The sequence below is a fragment of the Corylus avellana genome, chromosome 7, assembly GCF_965113065.1.
Source record: "Corylus avellana chromosome 7, dhCorAvel1.hap1.2, whole genome shotgun sequence".
NCBI classification, from domain to species: domain Eukaryota; kingdom Viridiplantae; phylum Streptophyta; class Magnoliopsida; order Fagales; family Betulaceae; genus Corylus; species Corylus avellana.
In genome coordinates, this window is record NC_142496.1 from 7,148,732 (window position 1) to 7,167,293 (window position 18,562).

The following is an 18,562-nucleotide window of genomic DNA, read 5'->3' on the forward strand; positions in this document are numbered from 1 at the left end:
ACTGAAGGATGGAGCTAACTTGCTCGGTCAGAAATGCTTTCTTTGGGACATTTGTTCTTCTCTTAACTGTGATCAAATCCTTCAAGAACTTCGCATAAGAAGGCACTTGTTGGATGGCGTCCAAAAATGGAATATTGATTTGGACTTGCTTGAACACTTCTAGAATGTCCTCAAACTTCCCTCCTTTCTTGGGGGCTTGCAACCTTTCAGGGTAAGGTGCTTTCGGCATAAATGACCTAGGAGGGTCCTCAATAATGGGTGTGGTTGTAGATGGCTCGGCATCTCTCTTCTCTTTGTTGCCACTCTTTTCCTTTTCTTGCCCTGCAGGGTCTTCTTCTTTCTCAGCCACCTGATTGTCCACTTGTCTTCCTGACCTCAGAGTGACAATTGCTTGCACATGTTCTTGTCCGTGTGCAGGATTTGAGGAATTCCCAACCATATATTGACCTTTTGGGTTGGGCACGGGCTAACTGGGCAATTTCCCTTTTTCTCTCTCACCCAAGTGATTGGCTATCTGTCCAATCTGACTCTCCATCTTCGCAATTGCTTGGGTGTTAACCATGGTGGCATTCTTTACTTCATCTATTGCTTGGGTATTTGCCATGGTAGAGTTTTTGAGCTCTTGTATGGTCTGGCTATTCGATTGTATGAATGCCTTCATCGTTTCCTCCAGCGATGATTGTGACAAAGATGCAGGATGTTGCACTGGTTGAGTTGAACGACCATGATTCAGTGAGGGAAATCCTTGATTCATTGGTTGGCTCTGCTTTCATGAGAAATTAGGGTGGTTCCGCCACCCTGGATTGTATGTCTCTGAGTATGGTCCGCTTGCTTGCTTCCTAAAGTCATTAAAGGCGTTCACTTGTTCCATGGCGCACTCGGCAAAAGCCGGTGAAAATGGACAATTCTGTGCTAAGTGCATAGGATTAGCACAGATTGAACAGCCATCAACATTGAAAGTGTTGGCGGCATTTACGGATTGACCCACTGCAAGGGCTTCAACCTTCTTGGTCAAAGCATCTATCTTTATCCTCAAATCAGTGTCCTCCTTAACCTCATAGATGCCACCTTTCTTGGGAATACGGGCAGATTTATCCCGACAACTCGAAAAATCCCACTGCTGTGAGCTGTCGGACAACTTGTCTAATGCCTTATATGCTGCATCCCCTGTCAAACTTAAGAATGCTCCCCCATTCATTGACTCGATCATACTACGGTTGGATTGGGTCAATCCTTGGTAGAAAAATTGAACGAGTCTCCACTTCTCATATCCATGTGGGGGACATCTTATCAACAACTCCTTAAACCTTTCCCAACACTCTGAAAATTTCTCATCCTCCTCTTGAGTGAAGGAGCTTATTTCCTTTCTGTATTCATTGACCTTTGACATTGGGAAATACTTGTTATAGAACTTGCTTAACAAGCTTTCCCAAGATGTAATGGATCCAGGCGTGTTGGAGTCCAACCATGCCCTAGCTTTGTCTTGTAGAGAGAAAGGAAATAGTCTGAGATGAACAGACTCTTCGGATAAATTTTGAAATTTGAAAATGGCTCATATGTCCTTGAATTTCTTTACATGACTATAAGGATTTTCAAGTTCTAGACCATGGAACGATGGTAGGAGTTGGATGACATGAGGTTTCAAATCAAAATGAGTAGCATTGGTTGGTGGCAACACTATACACGAATGGGATGTAGTGAAGTCCACAGGTGCGAACAACTCCCTAAGTGACGTAGTGAAGTCCACATTCCAAGCTCTAGCTTGCTCGGGATTTCCAGCTCTAGCATCCTCATGCTCAACCCTAGGTTCCTCTATGTTATCTTGTTGGTCTCCCATTTCACGTCTATCCTCACTCTCAACAGGTGCTCTCCGAGTTCTCCTAAGAGTTCTATCAATGTCGGGATCTAAAGGTGTCAAATCTAAGTTTAGGGATCTCCGACCAAGCATACACCAATCTCGAGTGTTCAAATAAACTGATTAAACAACAATGAATAATCACAGAAAGAACACAAACAACCAAACAAAAAAATAGAACTAACTATTCAACAACAATATACAAAAGAAATTTCAAAACAACAACAAAAAAATTGTGCTTAGCTGCTTCTGGTGATGCACTCGATCGCAGATGTGCGTTCGCTGTGCGCTTGTGCGTACTTACAGAATGGATCAGGCGCAGGCACGCAGGCTGCTCACCGAAAAGGCTCGAGTGCGCTCGATCGCAGATGGAGTGCGATCGATCGTACTGACAGAAACTAAAATTCTCTGAAACTGCAGCAAGAAAAACAGAAACAACAAACCCCTTTTTCTTTTTCTTTTTTCTGTTTTTTTTTTATAAAAATCAATTTCACAAACAAACAAATCCCCGGCAACGGCGCCAAAATTTGATGTACAAATTTAATTGTACTCGCAAGTGCACGAGTCGTGTGCAATATAGCGTGTGTGCAAGTGCGAGGTCGATCCACAGGGATTTGTGTTGTGTAAACCAATTTCTATTTAAACCAACTCTATTTTAACCTAGTTCCGAATTTTGTGATTTTTGTCATGCAAAATAAAACATAAACTAAAGAAAATAATGAAATAAATTGGTAAAGAACACTAAGGTTTTAGAATTCACTTCGCCAAATCTTAACTCTATATTCTCGTATTTGTTCCTACAATCGAAAAACTATATTCGATGTTTTACAAATATCAAGTTTAAATCATTCAATGAATCCACCCATTTTTACAAATCACAACAAATATCCGATTCGAAATTAAATCATCCTATGTATCCGTTTGGTTAACGAATCACAGCGGATATCCGATTTCAATCGAATGATTTGATGTATCCGAAGGATGAAACACATCAAATATCCAACTCCAACACATAATAGTTCATCACATTCAATTAAAAGATATAAATCAAGCAATTGAATGAAAATCTACAACATCCTTATTCGAAGTCAAAATTGTATAAACAAAATACGAGAATACATGAGTTTGTCAATGACGAAGCTTCATCTTCAACCTTAGTTGAAAGATTTAGCCTCTCATGATAACAAAAATAATCACCAATTGAATTGTCATCATCGAAAGAATAAAACTTACAATGGAAAACAAAGCAAAAGCTTCCCCACGGCAATACGTCGTAATTCAGCTTAAAACGGCCTCCTCCAATTGTGAGGCTTAGAGGTCTATTTATATGGCTTAGGAGAGCCCTAGAAGCCCTAGTAATCCTAGGATTTTCGGAGATTTAAGTCCAAGCCCAATTAGGATAAAGAAAACCTAAGCCCAAATCGGAATAAGATTCGCCCAGAATTGCGGTCCTATCTTGCGGCGTGATTTTGGCCTTGCGACGCTCCGAATTGGGAAAATGCTATTTCACAATGAATTGTAGTAGTTTGAGTTAGATTTCTAATGCCGCTTGAATCACCTCAATCGGATATCTGAGATGAAAGTTATGGTCAAAATACCGAGACGTATTAGGAATCCAATTTTGCATCCAATCCGATTTGACTTCAAATTAAGAAATTCCGAATTAATCCTTTCCTTTATTTGATTAAACTTTAACCATGATTGGTTAAGCTTCACCATATCCTCTAGGTCTTCCCAATTTGCCCCTTTAAGCTTGGAATTTTTCCAGAAATGCTTTCTTTTCTTCCAAAAGCCTATAAAACAAAGAAAATACAAAAAGGCAGTAAAATGTCCTAATTAACCAAAACCAAAGGATTAAAACATGCAAGTTAAGGGCTGAAAATATAAATATTTTAGCACTTATCAAGCACTCTAATTTTGTTCACCCAAAATATGTACATATAAATGGCAAATTAGTTTGCTTAAATAGAAAATAAAACCTGATAAAACAACCATGTCCGGATAGGGATAATCAGGTGTCCGGACATGGCTAGGGTTACATGATCATAACCACATGAGGTCCGGACACCCAAGTCATGTGTCCGGACATGCTATTAAAAAATTGGCTTTTTGGAAATGGGGTCTGGACCCAGCTTCTGGTAGTCTGGACCTCCTCTTCAGAACATGGTTGCTGGATATGCGATCCGGACCCATCTTTTGATGGTCCGGACCGGCCCTTCTAGAATCAGATTTCTTCACATGTTAAGATGCTTCATTTTCACCAACTTTACACACAAACCGAATGAGCCAAATCATAATCCAACAAGCATCAATAAGACAAATAATATAAGCTGTCAGATAGAGGACCGATGGATCGGTCAAGGGTGGGCGATCGATCGGTCGCTTCTGGTCATGGATGATCTGGCACTCCACTCACTTCTACACACAAGGGAAACTTCTCCAACACATTCCCCTGCACTGTAGGACCACTCCCAAGCTGCCATGTGTCCTTCATAAGCATCCATGTGCTCATGCCATGCCCATGATCCAAACAAACAATGAATAAGTAGCCCGTGCTTAAATAAATCTCCATGCTTCCACAAGCCCATGCCACATTAAATAAATTCCATACAACATAAACAATTATTTGAATGGGAATCCACAAGACCTATGGCAGTCAGATCGCTCAAAATGGCAGATTAAACAATTCTGGCCGGGGACCGATCGATCGGTTAACACTGAGCATGTTTCAGGAATTATTCACACATGGACCGATCGATCGCTCTTCGATCGATCAACACTAACCTCTTCTGAAATTCTTCTCTATACACTGGCCAATTGATCGGGCTTTGATCGGTCAACACTAACCTCCATGCATTTTCCTTCTTTAAGCCAGGCGGTCGATCAGACTTCGATTGGTCTTTGATCGGTGCACACTGACCTTCAAATTTGAGCACTTTTGGAACCAAATTCGGCCAACACAAAATACCAACACTTCAGTTAGTTACCAATTAACTAAACTTGAGAAATTGCTAGTAACGCTACCAAAATGATTTAGCTCAGTTTTGGGAGTGTTACACACAGTCAGGACCCAGTTGGACTCGCCAGGACCTAGCTTGAATATTATCTTAATTTAAAGTTTAATATGTGAAATCATTTTTCTACCCCAAAAAAAAAAAAAAAAAAAAAAAAAAAAAAAAAAAAACATTTTATGTCGAAACAAACAGCGCCTTAATAAGTAACTTTTTATGAAAAGTCATCTAAATTAGTTATTTGTATGAACATGTGAAGAGTTTCAAACTAAAGCTCACAATGTATTAGATGGAACTACAATCACTAAAATGAAATTGTCCCTATGACCTTTGAAATGTGTGATTTCCTTTAATGTATTGTGGCATTTTGATAGGCTTTTTGTACCTATTCATACGTATACTAACCTTTGGAGTTTTGATGATTTTTTTTATATAAGTTATGTATTAATTAAATAATACCCTTTTTTTTAAGGTCATAACCCAAACTCTGGGACAATATTACTTTATACCATTCAAAAAATAAAAAATAAAAAGATGGCCAATTAACTTGTGATCTATCTTACCATATCAAAAGTTACTTTTTTAAAAAACAACTTTCCATTTAAATAAACTTTATTTTTGCAATGTCAAGTGATATGATATTTTTCATTGCTTTAAGTACTTTACATCCTTGATCAAATTGATTTACTATATTTAACTCAAATGTCTCTTTATCACTTACATAAGTCCTTATTTTTTTTAAAAAAAAAAAAAAATTATTTATTTCATAGAAGTACATAAATTAATATAATCATTACATTCTAAATATTCTAATATCCATATTTATTTTTATTTTCAAATCAATTTTTTTTTAAAAAAAAAAAATTGAATGGGTGTCTTGATGTAATTTATTGTGATTGAGGGATCATCTCTTTCTCTTACCTATTTGAAATAAATTAAGTTCTTACAAATACACGTGTATTGTTAAAAACCACAAGTTAACATAAAAACTATTTCAAAACAAACCTTGAACTCCCATAAAAAGATATTACTTAATCCAAAAGGCACTTAACTGAAAAATGGTCATAATTCCAAAAGTCACAACTATTAAACAATTATTCTTTGAATAAAATTAATTTAAAAGTAAAAAAAAATTGGTACACTATATAAGGGCAAAGCCTCAACATCTTTTGATTATACATCAAAATAAAAAGTTTCTAAAGTGAAGAAAATACATGGCTTGCAAATGTATTAGAAAACTAATGCTAGTGATGGTGGAGTTGCTAATCCTTTTTCTCCTAAAAGTGTACGCTAATGACTTTGCCCATATCTCTTTCCATCCCTCTTCACCTCCCACTCCAGTCCCTCATTTCTCTAAACTTGATAAAGTTCAAACTAATGACTTTCTATCTACCTCTTTTTCTCCTTCTCCACTTCCCATCTTGTATCCTTATTCCTCTAAACTTGATAAAGTTCAAGGAATAATGGGTACATGCATTAAAGATGAAATTAACATTTGTGATAAAACATTTTTAATTGAAAGTTTTTCTAAAGTTGACTGGCTTCTCTTTAAAAAGTGTCTTACTATTGGTTTTGCAAGATGCCTGGAGAAAAATACTCGACCTCAAATTGATTTCACTGCCCAACACTTTCATTGTGTAGAGAATTGCATAGAACATCAAAGTGATCTTGCGACTTGTTTAACAGAATGTTATGAAAAGCCTATCAACAAGCAATCAGATGTCATTTATGCACAAAATCCTAAGTGAAAGATCTGGTAATTATTTCTTAACTATTCTCCATACTCCTCTCTCTCTCTCTCTCTCTCTTTGCTATTTGTTGGTCTCCAATTGATTTCCTATAGTGCAAAGATGAAATTAAGTTTCTTAGAATGTTTATCAATTTTCATATATGATACAAAAGAAGAACTTTTAACTTTTATATATTTTTACGATATCAATAGAAGGTTTCTTATGGATTACTTATTTTCATTAACTACAAAATGTTGAAAATTGTTTTTTCTACATGAAGCCTAACGAGTACTAAAAGTTGTCAACCAGACATATTTTTTAACTTATGGAGCATTTGATAATTATCTTCAATGCCTTAAGTGAAGCCAAAAAATTTTTTTATCATTATCATAACCAGTGATTGTCACTCTTTTTTTCCTAGTTACCAAAAAAAGGTTGTTATAATTTGGTATTTATCTAGTTTTTTATTGTAATTATGTATAGATTGCCAAGTAATTACCAAATAGAATAATTTTCTTTAAATTGGAGCAATAAAATCTCATGTTAGTGATTTCTAACAATAGAAGTTTTGAATATTGTGATTAACATTGTATAATATTTTCAAAAATGAAAGTGCAAGATATTAATTATGATCACAAAATAGTGATCATTTCTTGATAGTATGCTAATTGTTTTATAAGATAAGTACAACAAAATAACTAAAACATGATGATCTTTGTTTTCAAAAAATGCAATCTTTTTTTTCTTACCTTACCTTTCTTTAAAGTAGGAGTGTACAAATGGAGAGGTTACAACTGCTCCGTAACCGCTAACCGCTTATAACCGCTAACCACATAACCACTTTGGTAAGCGGCTATAAAAAACCGATAACCGCTTAAGACGGGGCGGTTAGGGGTTTTAGGAGTAGCGAAAAGCAGTTAATAACCACTAACCGCCTACCCTTATATATAATTATATAAATATATATTATATATTTAAAATTAAAAATATAACATTAAAACAACGTTGTTTTAACACCAAAACAGTGTCATTTTAAATACAAGTTAGGAATAGGGTTTCATCATATTCTTTGTTTTCTAGAATACTTTGACCTAAAACTATTTAAAATAAACCCAAAAAATAGGCACAATAAAGGCCCAAAACACCTCAAAAGGCCCAAAAGCCCATATAATACAACCACTAGTTATTAGTTTGAATAACCACTAACCGCCTAAGCAGAGCGATTGCGGTCATTCAAATCTAATAACCGCCTTAGGCAGTTGTGGTTAGTGGTTTTATCCAAAAACCGCTAACCGCAACCGCTTGTACAGCCCTACTTTAAATGATGTATTATATAGTTCATTTTATTCATGATTTAGCTATTCATTTTTTATAATCAACACTAAACCTCCTTTTCATCATATATTAAAGTGAAATTTTTGTTTTCCCGTTAACAATTAATGAGAAGGTAAACTTGCAAGTCACATATCTTCTTATTCCAATCACATAATGCAACATCCTTAAGTAGTTTTTCCATGAATATAGAGTGTCTTTTTCTTAAATATATCCTATTAATAGATGAAGAAACATCATATTAATAGATGAAAAATTAATAATTTATAGATCTAACGGTGGAAGGGAACGGGTGAGATGATGATTACTTGATAGCTTTGGCTATTCAGTAGCCATGCCTAATGGTACCACAAGTGTAATAGGATTTTATGTTTTTGTCCTTGTCAATTGTGCATTAAGAATTTTTTTTTTTTTATATTATTATTAGTATTGTCAACTGAACCTTCTACTTAACTCGATGCATGTTTTTTCAAGTTCTTCACTACTTACGTTACTTATTATGCTGCAATTCACACATAAAGCATGCTATGGTTACAGATTCATATGGATGCTTCACAAGGAATGTACAAGAGAGAGCAAAGACTTCCTAGAAAGCAATTCTCAATTGTGCCTTATTTCAAATAATATTGTTTGAGTTTTGGAATAATGTTCATTAGGGATGTTGTACTACTTAGATTGATACATCTGTGTTTTTGAGATTTTAAGTTGGACCATTTTGGACCCTAAACTTTATCATTTGAGTGTTGAGTTTTATATGGGATTTGTGATCTTTTTTAATGTTTGGACATTTTAGATTTTCCAGGTGATGTAGTGAGACGTAAAAAATAATATATTGTTTGTATATGATACTATATAAATACTTGTTATTATTACTCTTGGGATCAACTAGTGCATCACATGCACAGCGGAATAGTACTAGAAATTCAATTACTTGAAAGAAAGAACAATGCTAGATCATGTGATGTGGTCTTTGTTTAAGTAAAAAGATATCAATAATAAATTACCACTCGCAATGGAACAAATCCTTGTAAGATAGGGCTATATAAAGGATGTCGAACCTCAAGAACTCCAATTATTAACATGCATGGATAGTCACACACATATATATATATTAATTGAAGGCCTAAATTTATTGGGGGCTGTGGGCGAAGTTTCCTCCCTTTTTCCTGTTGTTTTGACTTGGCCATCGTATTATAATTTTTTTTTTTGTAAGTTGTTATAATTTTAATTGAAGTTTCTTCTCTTTTACCACTTTTTATTATTATTATTATTATTGTTTGTTTCCAAGTTCCTACGGGGGCCACCATTGCTTTGACTTTCAAATGTCACATTTCCAAAGGTAATCCTTTTATATGTAGTGCATGCAAAGCACCAAACTCTAATAAGTTCAGAATTTCTTGTTGAGGTTATTCAATTCTCACATTCATTAAGGAAGGATTAAACACTCTATGATGAATACAAGGCATGTTGAAGAAGACAAAATGGTTGAAGAACTCTATGAATCCTCACAGAAGGGGTGTGTAAGCATTTTGACCGCATTGATCCAAAGGGATGCACTCATTCTTAGTGAAGTTTCACTGACGTCCCTCAAGGATACTCCCTTACATATAGCAACTTTGCATGGCCATCTTGAATTTTGTAGGCTTCTTCTTAGCAAGAAACCTACATTTGCAAAAGATGTGGACGCGTTGGGGCGAACTCCTCTTCACTTGGCTTCTGCTGAGGGCCACATTAAAATAGTACAAGCATTGCTGCAAGAAAATACAGATGTTCGCTTAGCTTCTAATCGGGACGAGAGAATTCCTCTCCACTTAGCCGCGATAAGAGGACGAATAGAGATCGTAAAAGAGTTAATTTCTGCTCGACCAGAGTCTATCAAGGTGAATCTCAATGGAGAGAGTGTTTTACACTTGTGTGTTCGATATAATCAGTTGGATGCTCTAAAATTGTTAGTGGAATCGGCTAGTGGTGATGAATTATTCCTCAACTCCAAAGACCACAATGGCAACTCCAAATTGCATTTAGATATGTTAACAATATATCTTCTACCCCATCATGAGACTCCAACACTATCTCAACAACCAAGCTGTAAGAGATTTGTTCTGTTACTTGATATATTGCAGTTGCTGATATAGTGCAGAAGATAATTATTCAAATATTATTGTTATAGTTTAAATTCAAATGTATATATAGCTAGATATTATTTGATTCACTGTACGTGTATAAATATACACATTTGATTGTAATACAAATCATTCAATCTCAAAAGCTTTGATGGTATCAGAGCTACTAGCTCACGCAACTAAATAATTTTTTTCCACTCCTTTCTTATTTTTATCTCTATGGCTTCTGCCTTTATTCCTCTTAATCTTGGTCAGCTTGTTACTACCAAGTTGGATGGTCCCAACTACTTAGTGTGGCTGAATAAGTTTTCACCTATTTTGAAAACTAATGATTCGATGGGCTTCGTGGATGGTTCTGAGCCGTGCCCACCAAAGTTCCTTCTGGATGCTGAAGGAAAGGTTCCTACTACTATCACTTCTGAATTTCAGTTATGGACTAAGAAGGATCAATTCGTATTGAGTTGGCTCACTGCCACTCTGTCCGACAAGGTCATTCCTTCTGTTTTTGGTATCCATGCTGCTCATGAAGCCTAGTTGTCTCTCGCCAACCGTTATGCTTCTAATTCGACATCTCGTATCCAGCATCTCCGCCGTCAACTTCAGAGTCTTCACCAAGGTTCTCAAAGTTGTACAAAATATGTTGAACATGCCAAGCATCTTGCTGCAGAACTTGGTGCAGTTGGTAAAGTCATTGACGATGATGACCTTATTGCATTTATGGTTAGTGGACTTACTCCAGTCTTCAACCCCTTTGTTACTTCCTTGTCCTTTGCAAGCTGCCATAAATCTTTATCCCTTGAAGATTTCCAAGCTGAGCTCTTATCCTTTGAGCTGCTCATGGAAATCCAGAATTAGTCTCTCTTGGCTCATAGCAACCAATTTGCTATGTTTTCCTCTAAATCACATTCACAACACTTCAATCGTAAACCAAAGTTCTCTAGAAAGTCCCAACCTCGCTCCTACTCCTCTCCACGCCCTGTTGTCCCTCATTCTCCACCAAAATCCACCTCAGCTCCACTTGTCTCACATCCACCAAAGTCCCCCTGCCAAATTTGTGGTAAACCAAGCCACAAGGCCCTAGATTGCTTTCATCGCATGGATCATGCTTATCAAGGACGTCATCCTCCTGCTCAATTAGCTGCCATGGTTGCCCATACCAATCCCAATTCTGAAGCAGATCCTTGGTATGCTGATAGTGGTGCTAACCAACACATAACATCAAGTTTGGAAAATCTCTCATTGCAGTAGCCATATATAGGTACTGATAATGTTGCAGTGGGAAATGGCTCAGGTTCGGGGATTCAAAATACTGGTTCTCTTACTTTTCACACTCCACATTCTACTTTACACCTTTCTAAAATATTCCATTGTCCTCAAGCTCTTGTTAATCTATTATCTATTAACAAGTTTTGTCGTGATAATGCGTGTTTTTTTATTCTCACGGATTCTCACTATTTTGTTAAGGATTCTCAAATGGGGATGACTCTCTTGGAAGGAAAAACTGAAGGGGGTCTCTATCCTCTTCATCTCAGTTCTTTTTCAGCTAATAAACGGCATGCCTTGACTGCCCTCTTAGGTGTCAAAGCTTCTGAGGCTGTGTAGCATTTTAGATTGGGCCATGCATCCTCTCCAGTTGTCTCACACCTCCTGCATCAATTTTCTCTTCCTGTCTACGGTATGAAGCAACTGGAAGTGGTCTGTGAACCTTGTCAACTTGGCAAAAGCAAACAGCTCCCTTTCCAACCTTCTAGCCGTGTTTCCTCTCATCCCTTGAAACTTTTTCATTCCGATGTCTGGTCTTGTTCTACCAAGTCGGTGGGAGGGTGTTTATATTATGTTCTATTTGTTGATGACTTCTCCAGATTTACCTGGTTGTATCCCATCCATAATAAATCAGATTTCTTTCCTGTTTTTTTGAAATTCAAGTCTCTTGTGGAAAATCAGTTTTCTTGTTTAATTAAGCAATTTAAATCTAATGGTGGTGGTCAGGTTGTTTCCAACGCTTTCAAACAATTTCTTGATACACATGGCATTCATCATAGGATTTCCTACCCTCATACGCCACAAAAAAAAAATGGCTTGGCTAAAAGAAAACATAGACACATCGTCGAGATGGGTCTATCTCTTCTTGCTCAATCCAACTTGGCTCCTTTGTTTTGGGTAGACGCATTTCTTACGTCGGTGTTCATTATAAATCGACTTCCCACCCATGTTTTGGACAATGTTTCACCGTACTATAAATTGTTTAACAAAAATCTTGATTACACGACATTTCGGTCCTTTGGCTGTGCATGTTTCCCCCTTTTATGACCATATACGAGTCACAAGTTGATGTTTAGAAATAAGCGTTGTATTTTTTTGGGGCATAGTTCAGCTCAGCAAGGGTACCGTTGTTTAGAACCTGTTTCTCGTCGTGTGTATATGTCTAGAAATGTAGTCTTCTTTGAAAATGTTTTCCCTGCTAAAGAAGGTGCTCTCATATCCTCTGTTCCATCTTCTACTGGATCATCTCTAAAGTTTGTTATGCTTCAGTCCCTAATCTTCTCCTCTTCTCTCATTGAGTCTACTCCACCCGTGTCAATTGCATCTCCTGTTTCTCCTGCACTTCCTGTGCTTTCTTCTGATTCTCTTATGTCTATATCAAATTTTTCCTCTACTCAAATCCCTCACATTGCTCCAGATGCGTTGATAAGTGCCAAATATTGCATATTTGGACCCCTTTATTTACATTAGTTAATCCTTTAGCTGTGTCGTTATTTAATATTTTGTGTTAGTTTTGTGTTTTTAGTGTTTTGTAGGTCATTGAAGAAAAACTGCAGCTTTAAAGGGAAAAATGCGAAGTTTGGAAGAAAGCATACTTTGAGAAGACCTAGATTGTGTGGTTAAGTCTAACCAAATCTAAGGAAAGGTTAAATCAGATTAAAGTTCAGATTGGATAAGATTTCGGATCGGATTCAAATTCAGATTCTGCACATGTCTTAGTATTTTGACCATAACTCTCCACTCAAATATCGGATTGAAGTGATTCAAATGGCATTGGAAAGCTAGCTCAAAATACTACAATTTGTTGTGAAATAGGATTTTCGTAATTCGTACAGTTACTATGTCAAAATCGCCCCGTAATTAAAGGACACAAATCTGGACGAATCCTATTCCGATTTCAGACTTTTATTTTGACTGGGAGACAGACTTCCGAATTATCTAGGTTTACTTGGGCTTCTAGGACTTCCCTAAGCCTATAAATAGACTTCTTTGCATTCAAGAAAAGATACACAATCCCAGAGAGCAAAATTCTTTTGTTTAGTTTTTCTTTAGGTTTAGGTTTAGGTTTAGATTTTATTTTTATGTGGAGCTAAATTCCCAACTAAGGTTGGGGATGAAGCCTCACCGATGAAGAACATCAATACTTTTATGTAAGTTTTTATTATTCTGATTTTATTGGGTTTTATATTTCAATTGTTTTACTTCTAATCAATTGTATAGAGTGATTCTTGGATATCTCTTGTGATTCAAGGATACATTTGATGATTTGAGATAATTTCATATGATTGATTGCTTGGCTTTTAACTCATAAAAATTGGATATCCCTTGTGATTTGTTCTACGGATACATCTGGTGTTTCAATTTAATTTGGATTCCTTTTGTGATTTGGTCAATGAATGGATACATGAGATGGTTTTGATTAATTTTTTGAAGTATAGTAAAACATGTCTATGATTTAATTTGTGAGAACTTCGGATTAATATTGATGAACATAAAGTATGTTGTTATGATTTGGTGAGTGTGAATTCTCAAACCTTAGTACCTTTATCCTTAGATTTACTTATTTTATTTAGTTTATGTTTATCCTTTAATTTTCAAAACTCAAAAATCAAAACCCTTTTAGAACTAGATTAGGATTTAATTAGTTTAGATATAAATTGCTCTTTCAAAAATACAATTCTCTGTGGGATCGACTTCGCACTTGCAATCCATTAAACTACAATCGATTCGTGCACTTGCGAGTTAAATAAATTTGCACAACATGCGTCATCCATAGTCTCTTCCCCATCCTCTGCTTCCATTGCCCCTTCATACGTCTTAATACCTGAAACAGCTCTTGCCATTCCAACTTCTACCTCTATCAGTGATATTCCTCCTACACACTCTATGGTCACCCGTTCACGTACTGGTCATCTCAGACCACGATCTTACCAAGGCTTTCAAATGTTTTACTCTTCCCAGCATGCTGTTCTTGCCCCCACCAGTATTACGATTCCTCTTGAACCTACATGCTATTCTCAAGCTGCACTATCTCCTGATTGGCGTGCGGCAATGGGTGAGGAATTTCATGCACTTATTGCAAACGGTACATGGTCTCTCTGCTCTCCTCCTCCTAATCACAATATTATACGTAATAAGTGGGTGTACAAAGTAAAACAAAAGCAAGATGGTACTATTGATAGATTTAAAGCCTGGTTGGTGGCTAAGGGGTTTGATCAAGAGTCTGGCGTGGATTTTACTAATACATTTAGCCCAGTTGTTAAATGTTCAACAATTCGGGTTCTTTTGGCCTTGGCAGTGCAGTTTGATTGGGGTATTTGTCAATTGGATGAATCCAATGCATTTCTTCATGGCAATTTATTGGAGGAAGTATATATGGAGCAACCTCGGGGATTTGTGGATTCTCAATTTCCCAACCACGTGTGCCGATTACACTTGTCTTTGTATAGCCTCAAACAAGCACCCCGTGCATGGTTCACATGGTTATTTGAGGCTCTTACGGATATTGGGTTTGTCCAATCTTCAGTGGACTCATCCTTATTTATGTTCCATCATAATGACATTCACATTTTTATCTTGATTTATGTTGATGATATACTTGTTATGGGTATTCATCCATCTCATATTTTTGGTGTTATTACTAAATTACAGCAAGTATTCAAGTTGAAGGATCTTGGTCCCTCGGGTTATTTTCTAGGTGTTCAGGCTCATCGCTCCTCTTCAGGATTGCATTTTTGCCAAGCTAAGTACATCACTGATCTCTTGTCTAGGACGAAGATGTTAGGTGCCAAACCATACTCTTCCCCATGCCTTGCTGGTTCCAGAATGTCCAAAACTGCTGGTGACCCGCTTTCTTCCATAGACATCACTGAATTCAGACGAACCGTGGGTGCCTTGCAATATTGTACAATGACAAGACCGGATATTGCATTTGTTGTTAATCAATTATGCCAACATATGCACAATCCCTCATCCCTTCATTGGACTGCTACAAAACGTGTGCTTTGCTACCTTAAAGGGACTATTGATCACAGTTTATGGTATACAAAGGGTCATCTTTCTCTCCAAGCATTTTGTGACTCCGATTGGGCCGGGGATCCTGATGATCGACGATCTACTATAGGTATTGGTGTTTTCTTGGGCTCTTGTCTTGTTTTGTGGATGGCAAAGAAGCAACTTGTCATTGCTAGATCGAGTACGGAAGCCGAATATCATGCTATGTCGATTGCTACTGCTGACTTGTTTTGGTTACGCATGTTATTCAAAGAAATTTGCATTCCATTATTTTCTGCACCCATCCTATGGTGTGATAATATTGGTGTTCTTGCTTTAGCTTCTAATCCGGTGTATCATGCGAGAACAAAACATATCGAGATCGATTATCACTTCATTCGAGATAAAGTGATTAATCGTGATATTTCAATTAAATTTATTAGCACTCAAAATCAAATTGCCGATATATTTACTAAGGGTCTCAGTTCTGTCCGCTTTGGCATTCTACGTGACAAGCTTATGGTATGCTCTGCCCCCATGGACTTGCGGGGAGATGTTAACAATATATCTTCTACCCCATTATCAGACTCCAACACTATCTCAACAACCAAGCTGTCAGAGATTTGTTCTATTACTTGATATACTGCAGTTGCTGATATAGTGCAGAAGATAATTATTCAAATATTATTGTTATAGTTTAAATTCAAATGTATATATAGTTAGATATTATTTGATTTACTGTACATGTATAAATGTACACATTTGATAGTAATACAAATCATTCAATCTCAAAAGCTTTCAAGTTGTGATGCTCAAGCAAACAAAGGTGCGTTAACAATGTATATGAATACCCTTTTAGAAGAGAAATTTCTTTCTAGTATATTTATAGATATAAAGTAGTATGTATTATCCATATCTTTGAAATGATTCTACGTACTTCTTGACCACGACTTTTAAACATCTTTTTATCCTTTCATTTTTCATAAGTTTGTCTTTGGTCATAAAGGAGGGATAGATTTTAAAATTAAAAGAATATATATTCGTACAAGAAAGAAGAAATTAATAGAAGAATCGCGATGTTTTTATTCAAACCCAACAAAAATAGGAAAATATCCCTTCTTTTGATACTGTTTTTGTGATGATCATGCAAAAAAAATAGAAAATGAGCCCAAGACAGATGTGTTTGAATTAAATTTATTTGTGTTTGCTTTATCAACGGCTTTTAGAATTTATTTTTAGCTATGATCGGATGAAACAATAGATTGTTGTCTTTGTGCAGATCATAAAATATTTACATTCAGTACTGAAAATAAAAACGGAGGTTAATGCCAAGAACAAGTTTGAAATCCAAGGCATTCTAAAGAAAGCCGGTGTTAAAAGATCTCTAGATCCAAATTCTTCCGGGCTAGAGACATCAAGTGCTATTGGTCTTAATGCAGCACAACCGACGCAGTCCGAACCACCAGCTCGATCAAGGTTTAAGAGGTGGTGGGCCTACTTTCTTTCGTCATCATTAGTTAACCAATTGAAGTACCAGGATAATTGGATGGAAGAGACACGTGGCACATTGATGGTAGTGGCTACTGTGATTGCAAGCATGGCTTTCCAAGCTGGAATCAGCCCACCAGGTGGCGTTTGGCAAGAAAGTAAAACAAAGGGTAGTTTCGATTGTACTCAAGATTTATGTCAAGCCGGCACAACCGTTTCAGCTTATGTCTATCCAAAAGACTACCTAAACTTCTTATTTCTCAACACTACCTCTTTCTTTGCATCTTTGTCCATCGTACTTTTGGTCATTAGTGGATTTCCTCTTACGAGCAAGGTAGCTACATGGTTTTTGACTTTAGCCATGTCTACCGCAGTCACGTAATTCATGGCACTTACCTATTTTTGGGCAGTGTGTTTGGTGGCCCCACATCATTTTTTTAAAATAGTTTATGGAAAGGCATAAATATAAAAAAGGAAAAAATATAAAACGTCCCTTAAATTATAAGTCATTTGTGATTTAACCCCTTAATGTTTAAAATGTAATAAAGTAACAATAAAATTATCAATCAGTTGTAATTTGATCGCTCTATTATTTATCACCGTCAAATAGGATGAAAAATTTTATACGACATTGTTTTTGCAAAGTTAAATTACTAAAATGCCTTTTTGAATTAAAAAAAAAAAATCGATTTAAAAAAGGCCCCGAAAGATGTCGTTCGGCAAATCCTAAACAAAAATTAAAAAAATTAATTTTAAAAAAATAAACGACGTCGCTCGCCAATGCCCTCTGCAGATCCAAGCTCCTCTTCATCGCCACCAGACCCACCATCAGGGCTTCCCCACCACTATAACACCCCACTTGGGCCGCCTCTTCCACAACCTGACCAGGTGAACTCGGAATCTCGCCAGACTCACCTCCCTCGTCTTCAATTATTACAAATTCACCGCCAAACCGAACTTGTTTCACAGCTGAATCGTCGGTGGACTCGATTGGGCACACTGGGTCGAGTTTAAACCCGTCATCGTTGAAGCTCAACCCACAGACCCTTATCTCATCATCGCCATTGTTATTTGTCTTCAACTTGTTGATGGCCTGACTCCCTCAGTGTCTTCACAGCCAGGTACAAAACTTGAATCCTGAAACCAACAAAGCAGCACAGATGACAGAACTAAATTATATGCGAATGAATGCAACGAATTGGTCCAGAGGGTGAGGGAAATTTGAGTGTTACCATCCGGCGAAAACGGTCCAGTTATAGAGAGGTATAAGCGTCTGGCCAGGGACAAAAATCCTGCAATTGGAGAAGCATATAGTCTATATAGAGGACCAGAGAGAGATGAGCCACCCCCATGGCCTGGGGTGGCTCGCCGGCCACCCCATATGGTGGCCGACGAGCCACCCCTAAACCAACCCGTCTTCTATTTTTTTTAAATTAATTTTTTATGTTTTTTTTAAGTTTGCCAAATGAGGTCGTTTGGGAGTTCTTAAAATTGATTTTTTTTTTTTTTTAAATAGGCATTTTAGTAACTTAACCTTATCAAAACGATATTATATTAAATTTTTCATCTTATTTGACGGTGATGACTAATGGAGCAGTCAAATTACAATTAGTTAATAATTTAAGAACTATTTTATCACTTTTTGAACATTAAAAAATAAAAATAAAAATAACTGATAATTTAAAAAATTAAATTATATTTTTCCCTTACAAAAAATATTTGGATTTGACTGCTCGTGGTTGGTGTGATTCTCACAAATTCGCCTAC

At 36.6% G+C, this 18,562-nt stretch overlaps 2 protein-coding genes across 2 annotated transcripts; both read left to right on the forward strand.

Annotated features, from left to right (window-relative positions):
* Positions 1-9,379: 9,379 nt before the first annotated feature.
* LOC132185353 (uncharacterized) lies at positions 9,380-10,063 on the forward strand. Its single transcript, XM_059599139.2, has one exon. It carries the CDS (start codon positions 9,380-9,382, stop codon positions 10,061-10,063), a length of 684 nt encoding a protein of 227 aa, XP_059455122.2.
* Positions 10,064-10,270: 207 nt separating this feature from the next.
* Positions 10,271-10,906, forward strand: LOC148584398 (uncharacterized). The gene is made up of 2 exons (XM_088518427.1): positions 10,271-10,540; positions 10,634-10,906. Exons 1-2 carry the CDS (start codon positions 10,271-10,273, stop codon positions 10,904-10,906), a joined length of 543 nt encoding a protein of 180 aa, XP_088374553.1.
* Positions 10,907-18,562: the final 7,656 nt, after the last annotated feature.

What these genes read in the sequence shown, in the direction of transcription:
- LOC132185353 (XM_059599139.2), top strand. Translation starts at nt 9,380, where the DNA reads ATGAATACAAGGCATGTTGAAGAAGACAAAATGGTTGAAGAACTCTAT.
- LOC148584398 (XM_088518427.1), top strand. Translation starts at nt 10,271, where the DNA reads ATGGCTTCTGCCTTTATTCCTCTTAATCTTGGTCAGCTTGTTACTACC. An exon ending in CTGCCACTCTGTCCGACAAG is followed by an intron (nt 10,541 to 10,633) that starts GTCATTCCTTCT and finishes TCTCGTATCCAG; the next exon opens with CATCTCCGCCGTCAACTTCA.